Source organism: Paralichthys olivaceus, chromosome 12 (assembly GCF_024713975.1).
Source record: "Paralichthys olivaceus isolate ysfri-2021 chromosome 12, ASM2471397v2, whole genome shotgun sequence".
NCBI classification, from domain to species: domain Eukaryota; kingdom Metazoa; phylum Chordata; class Actinopteri; order Pleuronectiformes; family Paralichthyidae; genus Paralichthys; species Paralichthys olivaceus.
In genome coordinates this window covers 8,246,144-8,272,508 of record NC_091104.1, presented here as the reverse complement: position 1 = coordinate 8,272,508, position 26,365 = coordinate 8,246,144, and the positions used below count along the sequence as shown (strand labels likewise).

Below are 26,365 nucleotides of genomic sequence, written 5' to 3'. Positions count from 1 at the left end.
TATACCCTTTCTCTTTTCACCAGCCCATCCTCTTGCATCTCAGAGAACTGCACCCTTCACCGGAAACACCATCAGCCTCCTCCCCCATCTCCCCCCACATCCCTCCCTGCTTCCACGACAGCCGGAGACACCAGCAACTCCTCGCCATCCCACGAGCCAAAGGAGAAACGTGTGCACTTTGACCTTGAGACCCTGCACAGCTACCGCCTGCGCACGCACACAGCCTCGGTGCGTGGCAGGCCTGGGATGGTCGGCCGTCCCGGGCTCGGCCTAGGAGGGTTGGGGCTGGGCCACCTCGGGGGTTTTGGCGCCCCACCACAGATTAGCCTCCAAGTCAACGGGGGCCCTGTCTCAGCACTGGCATCCACAGGCCTGGTTCTCTCACCCCTGGGGGGCAGGGCCGGTCAGACCAGCCTGTGGGAGGGGGAGCTCCAGGAGCTGCAGGGGAAGATCGAGATATTCCGCACCCAGCTGAGAGAGGCTCTGGCCAGGAGAGCAGAAATCCAGACCAGCCTGGAGCGAGAGAGGAGCGGACTGGTGCGCAGGGACACCAGTCTGGAGAGGGAGAAGGACAGACAGAGGATACAAACTATTAACACAGACAGAAGTAGCAGCACTCAGTCAAAACTCCCTGAGAGAGACAGGACCAGCCAACTGCAAACCCTGAATAATCAAACAGGAAGGGCCAACCAATCAGCTGGGCCTGGGACTCTGGAGCACGGGAGGAGCAGCCAATTAAACACAGTTAACAGTTTGGAAAGAGGGAGACCCAACCAATTACGCTCCGTTAACACGTTGACGGGAGAAAGGACTGTCCAGTCGCGCACCTCCACCAGTTTGGAGCGAAGTCGAGTCAACCAACCAGGTGCAGGAAACGTAAGTGTCCAATCACGGAACACTTCCAGCCTGGACAGGCAGAAGGCTAACCTATCACGCACTATGAACACTTTGGAGAGGACAAAAGCCAACCAATCAAGTGTGAGCAGTGGAACTTGATTGTCCCTGTAGGAGATTACAAAAGGGACAAGTGCAGTTGCATAACCGCGGGAAGATGGCGTCGTCAGATCGAGTCTGAGGGGATGCTTGCTGAAAACTTTCAATATGTTAACCGACGCCACTGGGGGATGCTTGCTGAAAAATTACGATATATGTTAACTGACACCATTACTTACTGTAACCTAATAATTTTCCACAAGAATTATTTCCATACTCACTTCAAACGACGACTAAAAAACTTTAACTGAAACTTAAGAGCTGATAAAAAAATGTCTGCATCATCCATGAAATCATAAATAATACGTTTAATTTCGTTAAGTGAAAAGCAAGCACACGTATAAAGACGACGTCGGGGCCAAGAGCACAGAAGAATTAAAGTTCGCCCAATTTGAAAATGCGCTTGCAACATCCACTTGTTAATCGAGTGCCAGCGGCAGAAGATAAAGTTAAATATGCAAAAAAAAAATCTTTTAAATGTGAGTAATAATTTCCCAAAAATGTGAATGATAAAAGAAAAGAGCGACTCTGTCCTGAAGCGATCTACCCCGTGATCCCAAAAACCCCTTTTGTGTGTTAATACCTCGTAACCTTGTGATTACAAGCCAAAAATATGCGTTTTCCACATCTTTATAAGTACATCCCATCCTTCTCTTTTTCTAAAACATGGTGAAATTGAAAAAGGGTGTCTTGCAAACTGAGCCACTGCCATACCAACGCTTTGAGATGGTAATTTTCCTCTGTGATTTGATGGGTTCCACATGAAAAAAAGGACTCGGAGGCAGGATTTGACAGGACCCTTTTTTTTTTTTTTTTCTTATCTTTTTAGTGGGAAAAAAACGGTCAGTTTTACCCAAATACACATCATGATTAGTTTTACTCTTCTGAAAACAGTCTCTGTGGCTCTGAGAGAAACTTTTAAGTCTCAGAAAATAACTCCTGATGACATCGGAAGGGTTTTGGAGGCTGCACAACTTTATAAAAAAAAAAAAAAGAGCATTAAAACAGGGGTTGTGAAGGGTTAGGGAGAATCTAATGAAAAGAACGCCATTGGGAAATGTAAGATCCGTCGTATTTGGACTTTGACCCATACAACAGACGAAAGGTTGGGATATCTCTGCATCTGCTGCTTCAGTTTTCAACTTTTTTTTCGTCTCCTGTGAGGCCAAAACTTTCCTGCGTAGGTTGTCCCCCATTAGTAGTAATATTAATTCTTAATGTGTCCATCACTGGCTGATTGTTGTGTAGGTGTGGGTCAGTATTTCAAATTGTTTCCATTATTCAAGGTGCTGCAGTTGCTGTGGGTAAAGAGGAACTTCACCCAACATCGTTGTCTGTTTGTATCGTGGCTCTGGCTGTGAAACAAAAGAAGTGACATCAATCTGGATTTAATTTCACACACGTCATTACTCTGCCAAACATTTTTACACTCAGCGACTGAAATGTGCATGAATTCAAACAATACAAATATTACAGTTTTCTAGCTCCGTGCAGTTCTGGGTGAGTTCTCGGTGAGACCTTGTGGGTTTTTGTTCTTTTTTTCCTGTAATTAAGAATCATTCAAATAGATGGACACGTTTTTACAAGTGTTTTCACTACACTTGGCAGATTGGAGGCTGCAATGGGACTCAGTTATTCTGTCAACCACCAGGGGGAGCTGCATCCCTGCTTCCCGCGGCTATGGACGCTGCAGTGTTTCTGGATCCAGCAAAAATAAATCAGTTGAAGCAATTTGACTTTCTCGGAAACTGCGGCTGAGGGAAGCTGCATTTTGTCCTCCTGTTCTCCTGCAGCTTTAAACGGACCTGGGGGGGGATCAGGCCTTCTGACGTCACTCCTGCTCCATACAATGAAATGTCACCTGCTGGTTATAAGATGCTTCAAACATGGTCTGAGCAACAGACACGGACATCACTGACACAAGAACACTTTAGGCTTTTACGATGGTACTGATGTTTATTTCAACGTTTCAAACTTTGCTGTGGTGTGACGTGATCGTGTTCACATGCCATGGTGTCTACGAGGGAAAAAAAAAAGATATTTTAGAACTTTATTGAGAAAGAACTTGTGGTACTGGATATTTAAAGAAATAATTTTAAATTTACCCCTTATAGAGAAAAATTGTATCAGCATATTATTGAATTTTATCATAAATGATCATTCTCATGTTTTGAAATAAACATTTATATACTTACTTACTTGCATTATCTCATTTTGAGTGGAATCGTATTATCTGAAAGGACAGAAGGAAGAAAGGTAACTTTAGTACGTGAACACAACTTGTTTAGTTATTTCATATCATCAGTCTGAGCCCCATCGACCCGTTTAAAATCATTAATCCGCTCATTTCATTGCATGTGGTCATGAAATCAAAGTTGTTTTATATGTTTGTTTGTTCGTTCAGGACAGTTTTTAACGACAGAAACATCAAAATCCAAAACAGACTTTGTTTTGTTTTGAGAAAAATGAAACTTGAACAAACAGGCAGAGGAGCGGACATGTCTGAGAAATGAGCTTTTATACCTGCTGATCTTTTGGCAACAAGCAACAGTTGTCCTGCTTAATCATCAGCAGGTCCTCAAAGAAACACGACAAGTTTCGCCCCAAAAAACACTTTAAATGGTTAAAAAACGTGAAAATATTCTAACATGAGACGTAAATCTTAATGAATCACTAAACAATAGTTCACAGATCAGATCAGATGAATTAATAACAGAGTGAAAAGTGACGTCCTTGTGCTGTTTGGTTTGCTGCAGGATTTGAAGGATTAAAAATAATATTAGTCTGACACAAATGTTTCAGCGTTCTCATGAATTTAAATCTGTACCTTGAACTTGTGCAGAATCATGTAGCACAGATTTAAGTTTATTTTCCCATCTTCAAGAAGACACACCTCCTCCCACCTGCTATTTGTTAATGACGTTAACTCGTCCGTATAAAAGTGTGAAAACGAGCTGCTGCTGTTTCTCAGATCATCACAGGAGGTGATTAAGATGCATGGGGGGGGGGGGGGGGGGGGGGGGTGACTAGAACTTTTATCTTGTGTTTTGGAGCGTTTATGTGACTGTTTTCATAAAGTGCAGGAGACACTTCATTTATGTTTGTACTGATAGTCCTGGTTACATCTGCCACAAAGCAGTTTATAAAAAAACATTTCATTCTCACTGCTGCTCTAATGTCGCTGCATTTTGACAAAGTCTGTTTGATCAAAACTGCTGCAAAGTGAAATTCATCCTGTCAACCGAAGTGCATCTGTTTATTTTTGTTGAATGAGTAAATCTACAGCTACTGTAACTCCCACTGTGTTGCCATGGAGCGCTAAGGCAGCTCATCTGTGCTGGGATTGTGGATGCTAATGTTTATCTTGCTGTTCAATCATTTACCTTCATTTTCTTAAAGTTTGATGAGATCGGATGCTCCTCCGTTGATCCCCACAGGGCAAATTCAGTTTGACACAGCAGCACTAAAAAGTAGAACAAGGGGAAACGTCATGTGGAGCAGAATAAGAATAGAAACGGAATCAAACTGAATACGATAAAATAAAAAATATGTCTCTGGACGGGTGCACGGGATATGCAGCTGATTTATTTTGTGAAATATGATGAGTAAAGGTGGAGTAGACCTGTTAGACACGCAGGGGCCTGATGGTGCAGTGATCTCTAAGTGACAGGGAGCCAGTGAAGAGACTCATGGGTGTAATTTGTCCCTCAGGTCTGAAATTAAGTGGAGGATTGTGGCACGAAAACTAAACGACCTAAGTGACTTTTCAAAGAAATGCCAGCGATCCTGGGGCCACTTGAGGAGTTGGTTTAAGCTGCTCTCCACCTGAGTGTGTAATGGTGTGTTTCAGTCATCGTGCAATTACTGCTTTCAGCCACAGAGAGGCACTTGAACCTGTATCTGTGGCAGACAGCTGCTGCAGGACAATGACTTCACATTATGAACATGTTACTGAGGAGAATCTACAACTCTGGATGCAAGTCATGTATTATGAGCGTGTGAGTGTGTGTGTGTGTGAGTGTGTGTGTGTGTGTGTGTGTGTGTGTGTGTGTGTGTGTGTGTGTGTGTGTGTGTGTGTGTGTGTGTGTGTGTGTGCGTGCGTGTGAGGGCCCACTCGTGTATTTACCCATCAGTCACACTCCAGTCAGCCCATGAAGAGGTGCCCTAGATAACATGGCAGAGTAAATCACAGTTACACGTTTAGTCCATATTGATTTTAGAATCTTGGATTTCATATTAGCGGGGGAATGTTTTCTCAGCCACGTAATTACAGTAACATTAATACTCTTCTAAAATACCCTTTACTATCGAACACTGGAAACTGAGAGCTCGTAGGAAACCTGACACGTGGCGAAGGGAGGGTTGAGACTTGATACCACAAAAGATGAGTCCTCAGTTCAGATGAGAGCTGCAGCAGCATGTGGGAGAGATGGGCACAGCATGCTGATGATTTAGTGCCGGTGCATCGACCAGACTCTATAAAATGACGATAATCCCACAGCCATAAAGACAATCAATCGTACGTTCTCTGCTCTCACACGTGGTCGGATTCTCCTCGTTGTAATAAAATAAACAATGGTGTCTTTTGTCAGGTGTCTTCAGAGCTCTGTGGCTGCGCTGGACGGGGAAAAAATCAATCCAGTGGCAGAATTGTGCGGCCTCTCACACATGGAGGGCCGAATGTGTCCATATCTAATGATATACAGGAACAAACATGCTTTCGTGTGATGCATGAAAGCTCATACGTACACTGCATGTATGTAATGTTCGTCCCAACCCCTGCATTAGCCGTGCAAACATGCATGTGTGGGTGTCTGGCATGTGGGTGTGCACACGCAGACGTGTGTATCTGCGTGGAAACGGTCGGACTCATGCTGGAGACTGAATAATTGGGTCACATGTGTGAACGGCAGTCAAGAAGGATTTTAATCAAACTTAAAAATCCCCAATGTACATCGCCCCTGGCTAACAATTAGCATCCAATGGGGTTCAGACTGCAGATAACACACTCAACTCTGAATTAGAGGATTGGGGATTTCTACATCTGGCAGGTGTAAGAACTGTGAGGACCAGTCTGACCAGAGGAGGGTGAGTGGTCTGTGGGAGGCACAAAGGAGCGTTCAGCCACCTCCACCTCACATGTCTCTCCCTCCCTTTGTCTAGTAGGTAAATAGGAGGCGAGCACTGTGAATGATGAGTTTATTAGCTCCTGCCAGCTGTGACCAGCCCTTGGGTATTATTGGCGGTGGCTGTGTCAGTGTGTGTGTGTGTGTGTGTGTGTGTGAGATGTTGTTGGGGGGGTGGGGGCTGTGGGCAGGAACGAGAAGGGGAGCAGGAGGGCCGCAGGGGGGGAGGGAGTCTGAGACGAGGGAGTACCCCATGAGAACCAGAGAAATTCCCTGGCAACCGCAGACAGGATCAGCACTAAATGAGGGCCCCCCCCTCCATTCATCCAGCACCGAGCAACAACACAGAGCCAAATGACAGGGGCTGAGCTCTGGGGGGGGGGTGCCCTGTTTGCAAATATCTGAATAATAATAACTTCACCCTATAGGATCTTTCTTTTACAGTTACAAGGTGCTTTACAAGTTAACAATGCATCTCACAGAATTAATGCAAATGGTGAATATGGCCCAAATGGCTCTAAACAAATTCGGGGGACCTTAGGTCGACGTGGCTTACTCCTGGTCCAGATCTGGAACATATGGTGCGTGGTGCCATGTCTGTGCCAAATGTGCTTTGTGGGTAAGATCTGAACTAGGAGAAAGGATACTTATTAAAGAGGATGAGGAGCTGACAGACCCCCTCTGGGAGGTTGTTCCAAAGAGTAGGAACCCTGACAGAAGAGTGTAAAACCAGGTTCTGCTTCTTTGGACCTTGTAAACGAAAGATCTGAACATGGAGAGTGAGCGTGTCCCTGAACGCACCTCTCCCTCAGCAGCATGAATGGGTGTTAAATGGCTGTTTAAGTTCAGTTTTAAACTCCATTAAGAATTGATAACCGTGGGAGCAGAAGATATGGATCTCTGACCGAGAACATCCCCAGCAACCACAGGGGCGCACATGTGCAAAACACGTCAACCCACGCGTGCACGTGTGCGCCCACACACTCTTCTGATGATAATTGTCGCAGTGTCATGAGTCAGTGCGTGTAGGACCACTAAAATGACACGTGCACGTGTTCGAGCTCCGGCATCAGGGTGTGGATCCAGAGGCATCACCGTGCACAGACGCCTGCCACACCCTTGAGGAGTAAACAAAGACCGGGGACATCTCACACGCCGTCCCCTGGACACGATGTTGGCAGGCTCGCACAAACCAATCCTTTGGTATTTACAGCAGCATGAGGCGCATCAGATGGTGAGCCTGATATTATAATTACACTGAAATTGGCTCATGCTTAGAGATGAGATCTAATCTCTGATTCCGCCCCCTCGCTTTTACGCACACATGCGCATCAGGCCGCGTTTACTCCACACGAATACGCACGTTCCCAAAAAAACAAAACACCCTGCCCCTTTGTCTTGGCCGCTTCTCGGCGGTGGCAGCCCCGACAGAGGAATTCAGGAGCAGGGAAAGCAAAAAGGGGAGAAGTATGGAGCAGACTGTCTCCTCCCCCAACCATAGGCGCACACACACACTCTCTCCTCCCCCCTGTTAACCCCCTCCTCCACACACCCCTTCCGTGCGCCTTTGTGTGTGTGTGCGCGCGTTGAGGAGCTGACTGCGTACCCGAAAACCGTGTGACGGAAGCCTTGCATAGGAAATAAGCTGCTTCTTTTTCAGGGGGAATTTCTTTTTATCCTTGTTGTATATTCTGGAGGAAGCAGGAGAACCCGCAGGTGCGAAATAAAACAGGAGGAACCGGCTGGACAGCAGGTGCAGTTCACTTATTCAAAGCCTGGAAATAGGAAGGAGAGGAACGCGTTACCAGCCAAGTGCCGCACATTGCCACCATCAGCAACCTCTCTCCTCTCTCCATCCCTGCACCTCCTCTGTAGGTCTCCCACACTTCCTCCCTCATCCCTCCCAGCACCCTTTTCTTACTGATCCCAGAACACCCTCACACCGCAGCGCATCCCTGAAATAGCGGAGTGTGATATCTGGATTTCTCGGGGTGACTTTAACAGGGGAGACGCCGGACATGGATTACAAAAATAACTAAAAAAAAAAAAAAAATAAGGGGGCTGTGGACTGTGCACCGCAAAACTGGAGCAGCACGCAAGACCACGCCGGGGGGGAAGGGGGCGACGGGACTCGGTGAATTCACGGAGCCCCCGGGACAGAGGTGAGTGCTCACGCAGGCTTGGCCGGTGGTAGGCTGCTCTCCCTCCCCGCATGCAATCCTCCCCATCCCCGGCAGCAGCAGGGCACTGTGCTCCTGGAGCTGTGAGAGGCGAGCGAGGAAAGAATCAGCACATGGTTTTCACGTTTCCATAATTGATGATCTCATACGCAATCGATGGTTTCTGCTGGGGACGGAGTAACAGATTTGTTGGACCAGGCTGATTGGAAATATGGGCATTAACTGCAGCTGTGGGATGAATCATGATCCTGAGCAAACAGCAATTAAAGCACATTATCAATATGAAGTGTTTTCAGCAACATAATGGGAGGTGTGTTAAACCTCCTCCACATATGGTCCTCTCTGTCTCTGTGGCTGCTCGGGGCCCTGCAGTGTGTGTGTGTGTGTGCGTGTGGCTTTGCATTAGCAGTAACTTTCTTTCTAGATTTATGAATTGATGAATGGATCAACTGCACATTTACACTTTTTCCTCCTCGGGAATTCACATTCAAGTTCTTGAACCAGGAGTCTGACATAGATCTGTTCGCTCTGCATTTTGATTCTGATGCCTGGTCAGTGGCCTCCTGGGAGACACCATGGATCCATCTTTGTGTAAAACTATGCAGCACAAAGCACAATGGCCTAGTGTCTTATTCTATATGCTGAAAACTTTACATTTTGCTGATGCAGAGGCAAAGATTTGTGGAATCAATTATTTTAGCAAAGGAATTTATGCTTTTCTACTATTTTTGAAAAGATCCATACTGATATTATGACATTGTTGGCAATGGATTTCTTTAAACTTAACTGGAATGACACTTTTAGACACTTTACAAAAGTAATAACTTGGGCCAGAAAGAGATTTGCCTGTTCTGTGAAAATGTTTAACCCCTAAAGTTCAAACCTGCTTCTACCACTCAGTTATTTTTATTATCAAGTGATGTGCTGATGATTTTACCAATGAATCAATTATTTTTTAGATGTTTTTAAGTCCATTCTCACCTATACTAATATGAAAATATTAATATATAATATAATATGAAAAATAGAATGTCTTTACCCTAAACACACTTTCTTGATGCTGTGTGTAAAATGTCATGGCCAAAGAAAGTTTTACCTTTAGACATAACAAGCATTATACATATGTAATCCCTCAAGTTCAAAACCATTTGCAGTTGTCAAAAGTAATGTGCTTGTGATTTTCCCAGTCAATTTATGTTGATTTAGATGCTATTAAATATCAAAATATGAAAAATGTAGATCATCAGTCCAAAATCCAAACATATCAAGTTTGCAAAACAGAAAAGCAGCAAATACTCACATCTACAGCAACTGAAACTGGGTCATATTTGGCTGATAAATTTGATAATTCCAGCATAATTCTGTGCACATGTTCTATATGTCCAACATGTCTTGTCTCTTTCTCCGTCACCCCGGCCCCGCGCAGCACTGGTGGTCACTGACTCTTGTATCTCCCTCACTGTCTCGCAGACTGACAGATGGATTCTGTCCACCGCAGGCGATACAACCCACATCACACATGCACACACAGATGAGATGCACACAGACCGCTCAGACTACACACACACGTGCACAGACTTTCTTGATGGTTGGAAGCTCAAGCAGACGACAGCTCAGACTACACGCACACACACACACACACACACACACACACACGACGCCCAGAGGATAAATGCTGGTGTGATAGATAAACAAGCCCCTTTCTTTCTTCCTTCAAGAGGCTCATTGTGTGTGTGTGTGTGTGTGTGTGTGTGTGTGTGTGTGTGTGTGTGTGTGTGTGTGTGCGTGCGTGCGTGCGTGCGTGCGTGCGTGCGTACGTGCGTGCGTGCGTGCGTGCGTGCGTTGGGGGTGAGGTTTAAATGCTGACTGGAGTGGATCATTGAGACCAAGCAGCTGGGAGAGTGAGACCCAGGACCCATCATCTTCCTAAGCTGCTTTCAGCCACACTGGCATCCATCCATCCCAATATCCCATTGCCCCCACCCCCACCACACATTCACATTCACACACACGCACACACACACACACACACACAAGCTTCTGCACTTCTTGCACATTTTTGGTTTTCTCTATCGTTTTTCCTCATGTCTTTGATCTACACTTATCTTGTCACTGGTCCTCTCCTCTCCGTTTCCACCAGTCATGGAAATTACACTGTAGACGTCTTTGATTCTCGGTGCCTCGCATCGCCTCGGGGTCAGGCCCTCTTATCTGGGAGAGAATGAAAGAGGGCGAGAGAAGGGAGGATGGAGATGGAAAAGGTGGGAAAGAAGTAGAGAGGTGGAAAGGGAGAAAGAAAGGGGGTAAGATAGTAAAAGCACAGAGACGGGGATTTGTGGTGAAGAGAGAGAGATGTCAGGAAGAGGCCAGTGAGATGGAGAAATTAGTAAAGATAAACAGTAAAGCAGGGAAACAGAAGTGCAGAGAATTGAAATATGACAGAGTCGGAAAGGGGTAAACGCAGCTAGACGGCTTTCAGCCAGTGAGTATCTTTAAGGATAATATTTTTGGACTGAAGCGTCAGATAAGCTGATTTTGTGCTCACATTCAATCTGGGGGAAGTTGCAAGTAGATGTCACTTGCACAGTCACAGGGACCAAAAACCCTCCAGAGTAACCAATTCTAAATCCTGTAAATAATTCGAGTTGGGTCGGCAAGACTGCAGCTCAAGGTGGAGCAGGTTTCACTGCGTGTGTCAGACACGGACAGCCCCGAGGCGCTCGAGCGAAACCGCATGCTAGAGTTGGAAATTCGCCGAAAGAGGGAAGGATAGATTCTTATGCGAGAAGTGAAGGGAAAGATAGATGGAGGGAAGATGGAGCGATACATGGGGAAAGTGATGAGTAAAATGGGAAGTGAAGAAGTGGGAGGGGTAGAGAGTGTGAGATGGAGAGAGAGAGAGAGCGGAGGGAAATGGGTAGAAGACAGAGATACAGAGATAGGAGGACAGGAAGAGATGGGGAGCGGTGAATATTTAACTCTGTTTAGTTTTCCATCTGGGCCCTTGGCTCCTTCTCCCCTCAGGCCTTCTGATCGCCTACAGGTTCATGATGACAGGAGACGTCTGCATGTGTGTGTGTGTGTGTGTGTGTGTGTTTGTGGGAAGGAAGAATTCACCTTTTTTAAATTCATTTGAATCAAATGTTTTGTGTATTTGTGGATTTCACAGTGATCTTCACCAACCCTCACTTTTCAACAAAGTGCATATAATAACCTTGAATCACCTTGTGTGCATGTTTATTTGCACGAGAGGAAATCAGGATTATTAAATGTTCACGTGCAGAATTATGGGCCGAGTCGTTGACGTGTCTCTGTCTATGTGTGGTTATGGATAAACTAGTAAAACACTTCATTACCGAGCAACACAACAAAAAAACCAACAAAATTCCTCATAATTCACTTTTACGCAAGGTCTCATTAGTCAAATGAATTCATTTTAATTTGTGCGATATAAAAAAAGCTTTCAGCCTTCGGCAGCAGCCTTTGAAAACTTTCTGAACCCGTTTCTTTCAAACACATCCAGGCCTGGCAGAAGTTACCACATCTTTTTTTGATGCCTTCAGAAATGCTGCTTCTGGAAATAAGTGCAGAGAAACTTCTCACTGGCTTGTCTCTGCAATCTGTCATCCCAACAGGCTGTGACTGGTCCCACCCCAAGATGACGTCTCCGAAAAACAAAGCCAAGAAGAGGCCGCCGAAAGACAGCATGACGCTGCTGCCGTGCTTTTATTTTGTAGAGGTGCGTGTACATTGGATTTATTGATGATTCTTTTAAATATATATATATATATATAAACTCTATGTCTATATATTGATTAACTACATTTACTCGCCAGATAAATGACTGGTTTTATAGACTCAGTGTTTTGTGTTGATTGTATCTGGTTGCGTTCTACTGAAAGCAGCTTGTTGTCTCTTTTCAGAAAATATTATGGCGTCATCACTTTGTGTGCGCGAGTGTATATTTCAGGGTGTGTGTATTAGTTATTTAAAAAAAGACTTGAGACAAAGCAGTGGATGAATCACTTCTTTCCAAGCAAATATTAATGCTAGTCACAAATGCTTTGCCCTTGAGTGTGTGTGTGTGTGTGTGTGTGTGTGTGTGTGTGTGTGTGTGTGTGTGTGTGTGTGTGTGTGTAGCTCCCAATCGTCCTGTCCTCCTTGGTGTCCTTGTACTTCCTGGAGCTGACAGATGTGTTGTCCCCGGCAATGGTGGGCTTCCGTTGCTATGACCGTGACCTATCCATGCCCTACGTGGAAACGGGCGATGAGCTCATCCCGCTGTTGATGCTGCTGAGTTTGGCCTTCGCTGGTCCTGCGGCGTCCGTAAGTCCGTCACACAGTCATGAGGGTTGTTGGATGGATATTGAAGGGAGCCACGTTTGCTGTGAAAGAATGTTTAAAGTCTTAGTTGCTTCGGACAATTTTTCCTTGTTACCAAGACTTCGACAAAATCATGGCTCTCATAAATCTGCAGATAAGATGGTAACTTCTCTGGAAGATGACGGCTGTGGTGGTGCCTCAGACACATTTGTCAGCCGCACTCGTTCGGAGCCTTCAAATTTGGAAAGTCCAGTTGCGCCAACGAAGGATGCGACCCCTGAATTCAGACACAGCTGGAGAAACAAAGGGCGTTCATTTAATCAATATGCTTTCAATACCCCCCCCCCAGGACATCCAGAAGAAGACTAATATTCATTTCAACTCACATTTATTGAATGTAAGCGTAATATCTGCTCTAACCTTTGCTCTGTTGCTCTGAGAAAAGTACTTTGATCGCTAGGTGCTAGGATTTTCTGCACTAGTGAGTCACCAGCTCGTCTCTTACATTGCCACTGGATTTCCTGCTGGAAATTACACAGCAGGAGACATTGCAGGCAGAACCAACAGAACACAAAACAAAGCTCAAATGCTTGAGTAATAATTCCCTGTGGATTTGTCACTGAGCAGCATTTTGATCCATCGTTCATGCAAAAATGATTTTATGAGAACAACATCTTCTCATATTGGAGTCGGATAAAATAAGCACAAACAAAGGATCAGCGGCCTCATGTGGTTCTGGGTTTTCGGGGGGGGGGGGGGTTTATGAGCGCTACATCACACTGATCACACAAAAACGTAAACGTACGGCGTCCGGTACACTCACAAAGCAAATTCAATCTCCCCTCGAGAAAGGCAGAATCGATGGACACATTGATAAATACACACCTGACATTCCAATACACACCATGGAACACACCACAGTCCCCCCCCCCCCCCGGTCAATACACACACACTAATCCATCAGCAGCATGGAAACGAGCAGACCTCTCCAACACTCATCTATCACTCTGATTGGAAGTGATCACTATTCGATAGCACCCGCGCCTCCATTCTCTCGCCCAGGTTCTCGCTCACTGTAGATCACCGTCACAGACGTAGATATCTGACATAGCACTTTTACTCATTTCCCTCTCAGTCCACCTTCTATTTTTTTTCCATTCTTTGTTCTCTTTTGTATTTTCCTCTCCTGCAGCATTTCAGATACAGCATTTTTTAAATTGGACTCATTCCCACTCCTCCTTTCTCTTCCTCCGTCTATAGATAATGATGGGGGAGGGACTGATGTACTGTATGCAATCCAAGCTGAAAACTTGTCCCAAGTCAGAGAGCAGCATCAACGCTGGAGGCTGCAGCTTCAACTCCTTCCTACGCAGAACTGTGCGCTTTGTCGGTATGTGCAACTTTTTTTGGGGTGGTACAGGAGTCACTGTCACAGTCTGATCCACAGCATCGAACACGGCATAGTGTTGGTGTTGGATGCAGCAGGGACTCATTTTGCTTTATCTCCCCATTGACCCTTATTCAGTTGGTGATAAAGAACCATCTGAAACTGCATTTATATATCACGCAATCAAAAACAGCGTACTTAAGTTCATAGGTAAATTAATTACAAATTGTAAATGTGTATATTTCAGTTGTTAATGTTTTTTTATTTCATGTCCTATCACCCCTTGCATAAAGGGAAGCAGAGTTTTGATTTCGCCCCTGAGCGCGTGTGTATATACAAATTAACTCAACAAGGCATTGACAGATTTTTACCAAACTTGCTGTGATTATTACTTGAAAGGGTTTCTCCACATGATGATCATTTGGAGCCAATCTGTCAAAGGTCAAAGTTCCAAAAACCCAATTTTCCAAGAAACATCTGCAAATAATAGAGACAATCTAAAGTTTATATTGATCAGAAAATGAGTCCTCAAAAAATCGCAAAGTTCATATTTCGAGGTATCGCATCCTCCTGTCGGACAATAAAAACAACCCGCAGCTTCTATAATGATGTATGCATGACGTCATCATGATGATGTCACTATGAGGTTTATCATTTTTCGTAAATGACATCATTATGAAATTACATGATCACAGTATAAAATAAGTGCAACCCTCTGATGATGTTATCAGTGTCCAAACAGCTCAAATGAATAATGCATAGGGCCACGAGGATTACAGCTTCAGAGTAAGATGGTGAAAAAGATATTTTCTTCTGGTATGTTTTTGTTTTAGATTATGAATTCCTGTTTTTAAGATGGAAATCAGTTTACGCTCAGACAATTTATTCCCCTTACTGGCTGTGCCCCCAACTTTGATCCTCTGTAAAGTGGGGAAATAAACTAATTACATGTATTAAATGAAGGGTGACTTAAAATCAGCACGATGTAATTCTTCACGGGAAATACCCCGAGGCAGACTTTGAGCTTTGAAGTGAAAAAAGTAATTAATTCACCTTGCCAGATTTCACTGTCTGCGGAGGAACTTCATAATGAAACAAACTCTCGTGGTGTCACTCCAGGTTGGCTGCAGGTATTCATATAAACGAACAGCTCGATCGGAGGAAACCACCGGGGGCTTTTGGTGCGTTTACCATCTCGCTTCTCTCAATATGTCTCTCTCTCCCTCAGGTGTTCACGTGTTTGGTCTCCTGGCAACGGCCCTGGTGACAGATGTCATCCAGTTAGCTACCGGTTACCACGCCCCGTTCTTCCTCACCGTCTGCCAGCCCAATTACACGGCCCCTGGAGTGTCATGTGACAACAATGCCTACATCATGCAGGACATCTGCATGGGGAAAGACCAGTATGCCATCATGTCAGCCAGGTGAGACTGCAGTTGAGATATCTTACAGGTATAAGAAGGCTTTAATGCGTTTGCACAGTATTACTCTGTGTGCTAATCAAAACTATTTAACATGTGAAGGGGATTACAGGAGATTAAAACAGTGATTTGTATGTTACGCAATATTTGCTTGTTAATTTATTATTTTTTTATTAAAGTTAAATGTTTATTTGTCTAATTAGACTAACAAAAGCCCTTATACATTCTCATTGTGCCCGTGCTGCAGTGTCTCAGTTTGTCTTGAGAAGATACTGTTGAGGCATATACGTGTACAGACAGAAAAGATTACAGCTAAATATAGTTAATGCAGGAATAAGCCTATACCACTGATGCACATTTATATGTCTGTACTTGAGAGGTCTCGTTGAATTAATTAATTCCCCAGCTCCTCACCTTAAAGGATTAGGTTCCCACACTTATTTGCTTTTTGCTCACAGACACACATTCGAACAGTGCATCTATGAGCAGCACTTTCTGTATCACACATCATTCACACTCTGCCGGCGCAGCTGTCAGGAGCAATTCAGGGTTCAGTATCTTGAACGAGGACGCTTTAGGAGGCTGAATGCAGGATCAAACCACCGACTTTCTGCTCAGTGGACGACCCACTCAGCCCTGAGCCACAGCCACCCACGTACAAAAAGATTTTTATGAGAGCTTATGTGACAGACTACTTCTTGAGCTGCTTTCAGACATGCACTGAACTCCAGACATTTTTGTAAAACTTAATTTGGAAGAACACAAATGTCCGAGTCAGTTGCTCTAGACATTTTCCAGAACTGTTCCTGCCAGCCGCTTAAGTAAAATGTCCGGAAAATGACTACAAGAAAAAGTTTTCGCTTTTTGTGTTTTGTTTTGAGAAACTTTGACTTCCCAGATATCCGCTGTCCACACCAGAAGCCCCAAAGTATTTGCCATTGCCCCCAGAGGGTTAATCATCATCAGACGATAGCTGATGAGTTGTTCAAGTCTTAAACCCCAGTCTTGACTCTCAAAAGCCGTTTTCAGAGAATAAGTCCTCAAAAAGACAAACTGTGAAGCTAACCTTACACACACACACTCCCACACAGAGCTGTAGCTCGGCTTTGTCTAAGGTAAACACATTAGTAAAAGGCACAAGCATAAACACTCTGAGGCAAATGTAATGAGCTTTACTATAAATTAGCGGCTTTGACCTCAAATGTTCCCACTAATGCGTCATTGTGTTCTGTTTGTGTTTTGCTAATGCTCACGTCCAAGGACGTGCACTCAGTTTGACAAACACACAGTCGGGCAGGATCCCGGGTGTTTGTGTCAAACACAATCGCAAATAACTGGAGCAACTGTGACAGTTTTATTCGGGTTTACTCAGAATTCTCACAGCACTTTTCTTTCTCTGCTCTTTCATACCTAACTCTCCCCCCTTCTCTCCCACCAGGAAAACCTTTCCATCCCAGCATGCAACACTGTCTGGCTTCGCTGCCGTCTACATCTCCGTAAGCACTCGCTGGCCTCCTGTGTTTGTGGAGCTTGGTGTATTTGCATCATATGTTTGCATGTTGTGAATGTGTTTGTGAATACGTGGTTTATTGGATGTACGTGGTGAATAATTAATTTAGTGTAACCTGTGAATCCAGTTTGATTCATATTTGTTTTTCCGCTACACTTCTTCATCGTTTCTTTCGTGCAGATTCGGCAGACGATATTTTTTCTCTATCTATTAAATTATCTGCGCTCATGAAAACTATCCAGAGGCTTTTTTCGCTGCCGGCGACCTAAAAAAACTTCCTGCATATTTTAGCAAGAATTAAATCACTGTCACCTCGTACATAAGATCACAATTGTGTTGGATTGTTTGCTCACTGAGAGGTTTTCAAAATGTAGACTAACCCTCAGGCCAAACAGCCATTTAAAGCTCTCTTTCAAAACATAACATGAACTTTTGAGGTCAGATCTCAGTGTTCATTAAGTACGTTTACATGGGCAGCAATATTGCAACTGCTGACCTTATTCTGAATAAGGGATTATCTCGATTAGGATGCCTACATAAGCTTACATGAGTTTCATTTATAATCAAGTTACATGTTAGCATAGTCTGATTAAGACGTCAGAACCACAGTGGGTAAGTTGTCATAAAACTAAGGGGGGATGGACGGAAATGAGTGAATTAGAATGAAATTAAACGTATTGTGAAGCAATAGAGTCATAGACTTTGGTGCTTAGACCTCAGCAGGAAGTAGAACAGCCGTCCTTTAAATCGGGTGGTTTGAACGTGGAGGAGACACTGGTAGTGATGGTGAGGAGCGGAGTACAGAGATGGGACATCTGACGGAGGATTTGCAGGTTTGGTGGCGGGTCACTCGTCCATCACGGTACTGAACCGACAGCTGAACGACAGGAGGGAGAGAGAGCGTTTTAAACTTAGACAGCTTAGATCAGCTCGGGGCGAGGGCGTCAGGTTGGGATTGGATGAACTGTCGAAAGAGTGACAGACTGATCTCTCGTAAGCTTCATTTTAATGCGAGTTGAGATGAATCGTGTCTATATAATGCAGTTTTTAACCAAATAAATATAATTTTTGTATCTCTATTGTTTTTAAAGCACTGTGAGCTGCATTTCTTGTATGAAAGGTGCAATACAAATACAGATTATTATTATAATTCTCATTATAATCAGAGCATTGCTGTCCTAGTAACAGTAGAGCCAGTGTTGCATCCTAGTGCATCGTGTGGTAGCTTTTCCCGTCCTGCAGTCCAGTGCTGACAGCAGCAGTATGTGAACTGTACGGCAAAGCAACCCTGTCACTTTTACACACACACACACACACACACACTCCTCCACCAGCGGCTGTATCATAGTGAGCTACTGGCCACATCGCTGCTGCCTCACTGAGCCCAGTGTGTGCTCATTAAAGCTCACCAGACAGATTTGTGATCAGAGAGAAAAGGCAGGAGCGGATGAGGAAGGCAGCTGTTACAGTTACACGTTGTGCTGTTGTCAAATATCAAACACGGTGATTATTTATTTTCCTGTGTGTTGTTCGTCACTGCCCACACACTGAGACATTTATCTCCCGTGTTCAGACCTTTGATGAAAAAAAAAAGACCTTGAAGGGAAGTTGTTTCACTTGTTTCCTTTTCACAATAGAAGTAATTTTTCTTGGGACATTTTTTGATTGCATTGTAAGGAACTGAAATGTCCTGACCTGTCGCCCTGCTGACATATATTTTTTACCACTCTTGCTTCGAGGAGATTTGATGCTCAGCAGTAGACGGACACGCTTGTTATTTTTGCCAAAGCTGCTTTTCTGTCACTCAGCTGTCCTCCTCTTTATATAATGGAAATGTGGAGTGCATACAGAGAATGTGACTGTGAATTTATATTATTTCGCTTTCTCTGTCTCTCCTGCTTCTTACTCCTGTTCCGTTTTTTACTTTCCGAGCATGTTCATCACAACGACTTGAGAGAAACTCATAGATCACATTTCATGAAATCTTCAAATGAGTTGCGTTGGAAACAAGTGAAATTACATCAACTAGTTGGATTTTAAAATTTCCTTTAAAGCAACACCGCTGCTGCACAAAGAGCTGTTCACCGGATCGTTCAAAGTTTGGTGAAGCTCGACTCACACACTGTGAACATGTTGCTGTCGGGATCGTCTACGTCACTTACGTTGATGACTCCCAGCCACCGCTGTTACAGAGCGCTGTTCGCCTGTTTATTCAAAGTTTATTAACGTATCACTTGTACAAATCGCACCCAATTCAACACTGCACTTCCTTAGGCCCTTCAGAAAACTCATGCCAAGTGTGAAGCCGATAAGATGAACAGTTCTTGAGATGTATACAGACAGAGATTTGGCTCTGATGATATAGATAAACATTAGAGCCAGACGAGCTGTTTCTTTTGCTTTCTGTTTTTATGCTGATATTCCGCATCAATTAACATTAATAACAAAATTAAATGCACTGAATGAATGAATGATTTCTCCTAAATATGAATTCCTCCATACTGTTACTGTGCTCTTTGCTGCGGTGTGTCTCCATTTTGCCTAAACTGTCTTTTCCCCGTTTTATGTGTCCGTCTGTCACCGCAGATGTATTTTAACGCCAGCATCAACAGCACGACCAAACTGCTGAAGCCGCTCCTTGTGTTCGCCTTCTGCATGGCGGCGGGCCTCGCCGGGCTGACGCAGATCACCCAGCACCGCAGTCACCCCATAGACGTCTACGTGGGATACCTCATAGGAGCCGGCATCGGCGTCTACCTGGTCAGTCGAACGGGGGGGGGGGGGGGGTTTCATGATAATTACCACTGTTATGATCCTGTAAGACGCTGAAAGACGTTTGAACAAGTGGAATCGTGCTGGAGTGGATGTCAGGCCTTGGTTTTGTCGGCATATGCTTGAGTGCATTTAGGGATTTGTTTTGTCCTCGGGGAGAAGTTAACAATCAGCGTAAATAGATTTTTTGATGTAGCTTTGCTGTGACTGAATTGTACCATTGTTTAATTCTAACAGTATCACACCATGTGCTAACAAACACCTCTCCTCTCTGTGTGGCTTCACTTTCTTTCTCTCAGCAGTTTTTTTTTGGCAAGTTATATATAGACTTTTTCTATTAAAGCAGGGAAAAGAGAGAGAGAGAGAGAGACTGAATAATCCGATAAGAATTCTCCAACAATTTCACACTTCGTTTTGAGAAAACTTGTCGTTGCCATTTTCCATGCTCATCTTTCTCTTCTCACCCGTTCCCTCTTTGCATCTTTTGCTTCTTTAAAGAGGGGGAGCATCTCCCTCTGTCATTAAAGGAAGGATTTTGAGAGAGAGAGAGAGAGAGGGGGAAGAGTGTGATTCATGCTGATCTCAGACTAAACAACTGGAGGGAGGAGAGATGCCTACTCATGCACTTACTTCCCGCTAATAGGAATATCCGACTTTTTTCCCCCTCCTAAAGATTAAAGAAAATACGTTTACATGCTTCATTCCTAATTTAACATTCTGAGTGCTTATATGTCCTCCTTTATTTCTCCTTCCTGCCTCCCTCTCTGTCCCTCTGTCCTCTGTCAGGCTGTGTACGCAGTGGGAAACTTCAAAGCATCGGACGAAGATGCTCCGTCTTTGCAGAAACTGGCTCCGGCTCTGCAGAAGGACAGCCTGAGGGTGCTGAGTCAGCGGAGCCATGACTCCCTGTACAGGAAGACTCCCCGGGTGTCAGAGAGCAGAGAGGAGCTGGGGGCAGGGCTGGGATCTGGGGCTCGTAGTAAGGTGAGGAGGGAGAAGGCTTCCCTGGCCTCCCTCAAACGAGCGAGCGCCGATGTGGAGCTCCTGGCAACCCGGGGTCCCATGGGCAAGGAAACCATGGTAACCTTCAGCAACACGTTGCCCCGAGTTGCAAATGGCAACAGCCCCATCTCCCCCTCAGAGGAGCCGGTTACCACGCAGCGCCACATGACCTTCCACGTGCCCTTTGACCCCCAGAAGTCCCGGCAGCTGGTGTCAGAGTGGAAGCAGCGCTCGCTGGAGCTCCGCAGCCAGAGCTCACGCGATGAGGATGAAGAGGATGAGAGAGATGGAGGAGACGAGGGAGGAGCGACAGCAGGAGATGCAGGAGACATGGGGATGCCGTCCTCTCTTTATCCCACGGTGCAAGCCAACAAGGGCATCGCCACGCCGACCGGAGCCAGGATGGTGGTGGCACCCCCGCTGGTTCACATCCCTGAGGAGGCATCTCGGCCACCGCCCGTGTCGCCCAAGAGCGCTAAAACCCGTGCCAAGTGGTTGTCACTCACCGAGGGGGGGTCGGTGAAAGAGCCGGGGCCGGGGCCCATTGCTGTGTCGACTCCCCGTGTGCCCAACACGCAGCCCAACCAGCCGCCGAGTCAGCACAGAATCACTCAGGTGAGGTGGAGCAGGTCGTTTTTCGTACTTCAAATTCAGCTGGAATGGAGCCAAAAAAAATTTAGTTTGGAGAGGAGAAGAGATTTCACAGCTGCCACACTCTGAGCATGACACACCTGATTTATTTTGTTGAAGTCAAAGCAGAACAACACAGGTCGAGGCAATTTCACTGATTAGTTTCTGATGTAAAATTCTCTGACAAGGGTTCAAACGCTAATTATAGTCGGAGTTAAATCTTATTAAAATGCCCCTGAGGGATATTTGGTATATTGCTGTTACACTTTACAGAGTTAACATTAATAAAACTCCCTGAACTCTTGAGTTAATTTTCGCTCATAGAAAGTTTGCTGATTTCATGAGTTGATTGTGTTTCTTTACGCATACTGATGAGGGTTTCTGTCCTGCAGGTGATAGCCATGTCAAAGCAGCCGAGTCACGGACCCATCACCTCGTCCACTAAGACATCAGAGGGCGGCTCCTCCTCTGGCGGTGGCTCCAACTGCTCAGAGTCACCTTACTACCGGATCCCGTCGGATCGAGACAGCTGCACCGGAAGCAACCCGGGAAGCATCGCTGGGAGCGGGAGCATCGTCACCATCGACGCCCATGCCCCTCACCACCCGGTGGTGCGCGTGTCTGCGGCTAACGGGAAGCCGTGGGAGTGGAGAAACACCATCAGTGGTAACATGTTGGCCGCTGACACGGTGGGGGACAAACACCGCATAGCGCTGCAGCGGCAGGACAATATCAGCCACTACCGGGATTACCGGACTCTCCCGGTGAAAACGGACTCGCTCTGCTCCTCCTCAGGCAGCGGCAGTGCTGAGGGAGGGCCTGAGCTGCCTCCCCCGCCTCTCCCCACCTCCTCCTCCCCCCTGCCTCCCCCACCTCAGCTGTCCTCGAGCCCTCTTCCGCCACCACCCCCCTCACTCGTCGTCCTCCCCGCTGCCTCCCCCTCCTCACCCGATCTCCTCGCCGCTGCCTCCTCCTCTCCCTCACCCTGCCTCCTCTCACATGCCCCCACCTCCTCACCCATCCTCTCAGATGTCCCCGCCACCCCTCCCATCATCCTATCACATGCCGCCACCACCTCACCCATCTTCCTCTCCCATGCCCCCACCTCCTCACCCGTCGATCTGTCCGATGCCCCCACCTCCTCAACCATCCGCCTCAATGCCGCCGCCTCCTCACCCGTCCTGCTCCAGCATGCTTCCCCCTCCTCCCCACCCTGATTTACTGATGGACGGTCACAGCCAGACATTGTCCCGCTCCTCCACGCTGCCCCGCCGGCCCTCCGTCTCCGCCCGCAGCCATGCAGAGCAGGAGCACTATTACAAGGCTTTGCAGAATGAGAGGATGTTATAGTGACGGAGAAACCACTGGACATCTTTGCCATATAAATGATTGTACTTCAGAAGACTCATCTGACAGAGACAGTGTAAATTGTAGGTTGTGGCAGGTTGGACTGGGTGACTTTTGAAAACTGACAAAAAAGGTTAAGAGACTCTGAATCCAGAGCAGCAGCTTAGCTCGAAATGCTGGAAATGAAGAGACAGCAGGGGTGGACGGCTCTGGGGAGGTCTGGCAGCTCACACACTCAGCAGGGGATCTGCTTTTTCCCCTGCTCACTCGTACTGCCCACAGCGCCGGCTCAACAGCCCCGACCTGGAAAAAGACGGGGGGACGAGGGAGAGAAGGGGCGTCGAGAGAGAAAGAGAGAGCATTAAAATCCCCAGTTCCCCTCTAGTTTTAGCGCACACACATCCTCCACGCTGTTTTCAGACACGTTCAAAGAAAGGAGGGAAGAGGCTGCAGCTGAGAGAGAGAGATATCACAATGAACAGTCAGGGATACGCTAAATCGAGTTTCCCCTGAGAGGGGGGATAAGACTGAGAAAACAAAACAACTACAGGCAATACCAGCCCTCCTTAAACTAGTGCAGCTGTTTGAGGATGCCGAGCATTACACAGAGAATTTACCCTTCTACCAGCTGAAAATCGCATTCTTCAAAACACCCACGAGATGTATGAAAAAGGGAAGAATGAAATGATGACAAGTTCAAGTGCAGGTTCAAGAGAAATGATTAACACCCACAAACGCAAGTCTTTTTTACCTCTCTGAATAAACACGCCAAATGGGACCCTTTATATTAGTTTGAAAGCAAATCTGTTCACTAGAAAGAGCCGGCTTGTGCCACATTCACACTGATACTCGGATTCACCTGACGTCCACACTGCAGCCACTAAAATGGAGTCTGGTCCGGCAGAAATGGAGATGTTTGGCTGATCTGGATCAAATTTGCCTTATTAGAAAATGATACCAAGACTTGACTGGTTCTGCTTTTGTGTCGTGAAATAAATTCCAAACTCATTTAACAAAAGACTGTTTGAAAATGATCTCAATTCAAGGCCCACTTGCATGTTTACTTTGGAGCTTTCAGCTGCGTCTCGAAGTCTTCACCAGCAGATGGAATTGTCTCAGTTGCCATGGAAGTGTAGGCATTCAAACAAAGATCCACTGACGAGGACGACGATGCGATGCAGCTAAAAGCTACAAACAGCCGAGCGAGTGGCTCCTGAGTTGAAACTGTTTCATCAGCTGCTGTTCAAAAAGACAGAAATGGATTTTAAACCAAAAAACTGTTCAAATTCAGTCTAAAATTTCAGAATATGTATTGACAACATTTACTGATTTTAGCAAACATGTTTAAAAAATGTAATAGCAAAATGTATTTATTACTTCATACCGTATAAACTACTGCAAATAATCAGTATTTGCAGATATAAGAAATACACTTTAAGCTGATAACTACACGTTGAAATGAAGTATGTTATTCTTGCTCACCTCTGCCTCTTGTGTGTATTTATACCATGTTGTATAAAGTCATTTTCTGATATTAATCATTCCGTATGTTACCCTCTATCATTTTATACATCCAGGTTTCTTTTCTTTTAGAAGACATTCCATCCAATGAGAAGTGCTTTATTTTAAATCGTACTTTTAAAAATGTTAATGACCAACTCACAAACAAACACAAATGAAGAATTCCCACCCGTGAACCACAACCTCTGGAAGATGTAAGCAGTTTTGTAAAGTCGTGCTGAGAAGAGGCCGCGTTCAGTGGAACAAGTTGTATTTTGTAGTGGAGCCCCTCAGACGAGGAGCAGGTAGATAACGTTGCTTGTCAGTTTGTGCTGCATGTGTGTACGAGTGTGTGTTTTTTTTAAATGAATAACTTCTGTGCTTCGAGTCTGCACCGTTACCGTTGACAGGCAGACGTGCTACATTTTCAGTGCTGGTGATTATCGTCCTGGTTTTCCCCATTTTGACTGTAAAAATACTTGATATTACCTAATATTATTAATACGGTTATTATTATTATTATTACCCTGCAGTCCTTTTTATGGGCTCATGTTTTCTATCTGTGGTTGATGTGTAATATTAATATCCTCATTGAATAAAAAAGACTTCTTAACTCAGGTTTCATCTTGTGTTACTGCGGCAGGCACACGACTCAAAATAGAGGGTTGTTTGCTGGAGCAGCTTTTACCGCCACTCTCGTGAAAAGGATCTTCTCCATTGATTCCTCTGTTTTCGTGCTCATTCATACTGTGGTGTACACTCACATGCCGACATACTCGCTCACACAAGCACAGATACACACACGCCAGATGGATGCAACACATGCACACTGGCAGTGCAACATTCACTCCTTTCCTGCAGTGGACTAGTGTCGGGTTTCCATAATGAAATCTGCCAGAATGTTGGTCAATCCCAAATGACCTGCAGGGCTGCAGCAAGCACTGCATGACGCTGACCAGTGTGTGTGTTTGTGTGTGTGTGTGTGTGTGTGTGTGTGTTTGTGTGTGGAAACAATTGTAGAATTGTGTGTCTGAGTCTGTGCACAGGCTGTTTTCTATTAATAAAATTGTTTATTTCTTGATTCAGATATAAATTAGAGCAAGATTCATGTGCGTTACTGTGGATTCATTGTGCAAATATGAACTGGGGTTTGTGTGTGTATGAAAGTAGTGCAGGGCCAGGATGTCATGTGGTCATCTTTTCAACTCCGATATGTCAATTTTGTGTATTTTCTCATTTGTGTGCACGTTTGTGTGTTTGTTTCGGCATGTATGCGTACACGTGTGTGTGTGTGTGTGTGTGTGTGTGTGTGTGTCCAATGCTGTGGAGCATTGAACTGTGTGATGAGGCTGTAGAGGCAGTGGGGGGTGCAGATGGTGTACTGAGGCCTGAGGATAGTCAGTCTGTCCATGACTCACACTCAGCAAGCCAGCATCTCTCGCACTCTCTCTCGCTCTTGCTCTCTCTCTCTCTCTTTGGTGGCCCAGAAAGCACAACACAACAAGTGTGTATGCGTGTGTGACTGTTGGAGGCAACAGAAAATGCGGACGTAGCTTTATGCATGTGTCTATTTTTGTGACTTTGTGTATATGCCTTTAAAGCTCCTGTGTGCACAGGTGTGTGTGGGCATGTCTATATATAGTTATGAGGGACAATCTTGGTTCAATACCATCATCATGAGGACATTTTGACAATTGGCTGGTCCTCACATATTAAATTGGCTTTTTGAGGGTTAAGATTTGGTTTTAGGTTTATTAAAAGGTTTCAGGCATTAAGTTGTGATGGTAAGGGTAAGGGGCTAAGGAATGCATTATGTCAATGAGTGTCCTCATAACTATAGAGAAACATGCATGTGTGTGTGAGCAGCTATCCTGTGGAAGCCTCTGACGTCCTTTTCAAGTTTGATTTACCACCACAGAACAGCACAAAGGTCTTTTGTCCGCAGCTTCACTTTTATCTCACGCACTCTGTCACTATCACTCTACCTACTGTCATCTCACCCGGCTCCTCCAGAACCTTTACACATGGAGGACGGGGATTTGGAGATTTGGAGCTTATAACCTGATTTTCCTCCAGCTCTCAGTTTCCTGAGTGACGGATTATGATTCAAGAGGGTCACAGGGATCATTTTACTCTCAGTCGGGTCTGTTCATTTTTCCTAAAAATCAAGTATT

The 26,365-nt window shown here is 45.3% G+C and overlaps 2 protein-coding genes and 1 long non-coding RNA gene across 4 annotated transcripts in view; 2 read left to right on the top strand and 1 right to left on the bottom strand.

Annotated features, from left to right (window-relative positions):
- The window catches only part of grin3ba (glutamate receptor, ionotropic, N-methyl-D-aspartate 3Ba), a 71,798-nt gene extending 68,611 nt beyond the window's left edge, over window positions 1-3,187 (top strand). Inside the window, exon 12 of the mRNA XM_069536365.1 lies at window positions 24-3,187. Coding sequence (XP_069392466.1) covers window positions 24-996 — 973 coding nt within the window. The 3' untranslated portion in view covers window positions 997-3,187. The remainder of the gene's footprint in view (window positions 1-23) is intronic.
- Window positions 2,874-11,518, bottom strand: LOC109642631 (uncharacterized). Of its 2 annotated transcripts, none has more exons than XR_011244829.1 (4): window positions 9,600-11,518; window positions 4,377-4,456; window positions 3,193-3,226; window positions 2,874-3,010 (listed from the first exon to the last, which is right to left on the bottom strand). It is a non-coding gene; the product is annotated as an uncharacterized lncRNA (long non-coding RNA). The 2 variants fall into 2 exon arrangements; XR_011244830.1 differs by having other exon boundaries at window positions 2,890-3,010; window positions 3,189-3,226.
- On the top strand, window positions 7,399-24,808 carry plppr3a (phospholipid phosphatase related 3a). Its single transcript, XM_020108383.2, is given in 10 exon segments — window positions 7,399-8,281; window positions 11,935-12,038; window positions 12,440-12,625; window positions 13,883-14,012; window positions 15,238-15,433; window positions 16,869-16,926; window positions 19,527-19,700; window positions 20,499-21,329; window positions 21,737-22,249; window positions 22,251-24,808. Coding segments are annotated over 9 exon segments (2,613 nt in total). The 5' UTR covers window positions 7,399-8,281; window positions 11,935-11,957; the 3' UTR covers window positions 22,695-24,808.
- The last annotated feature ends 1,557 nt before the right edge of the window (window positions 24,809-26,365 follow it).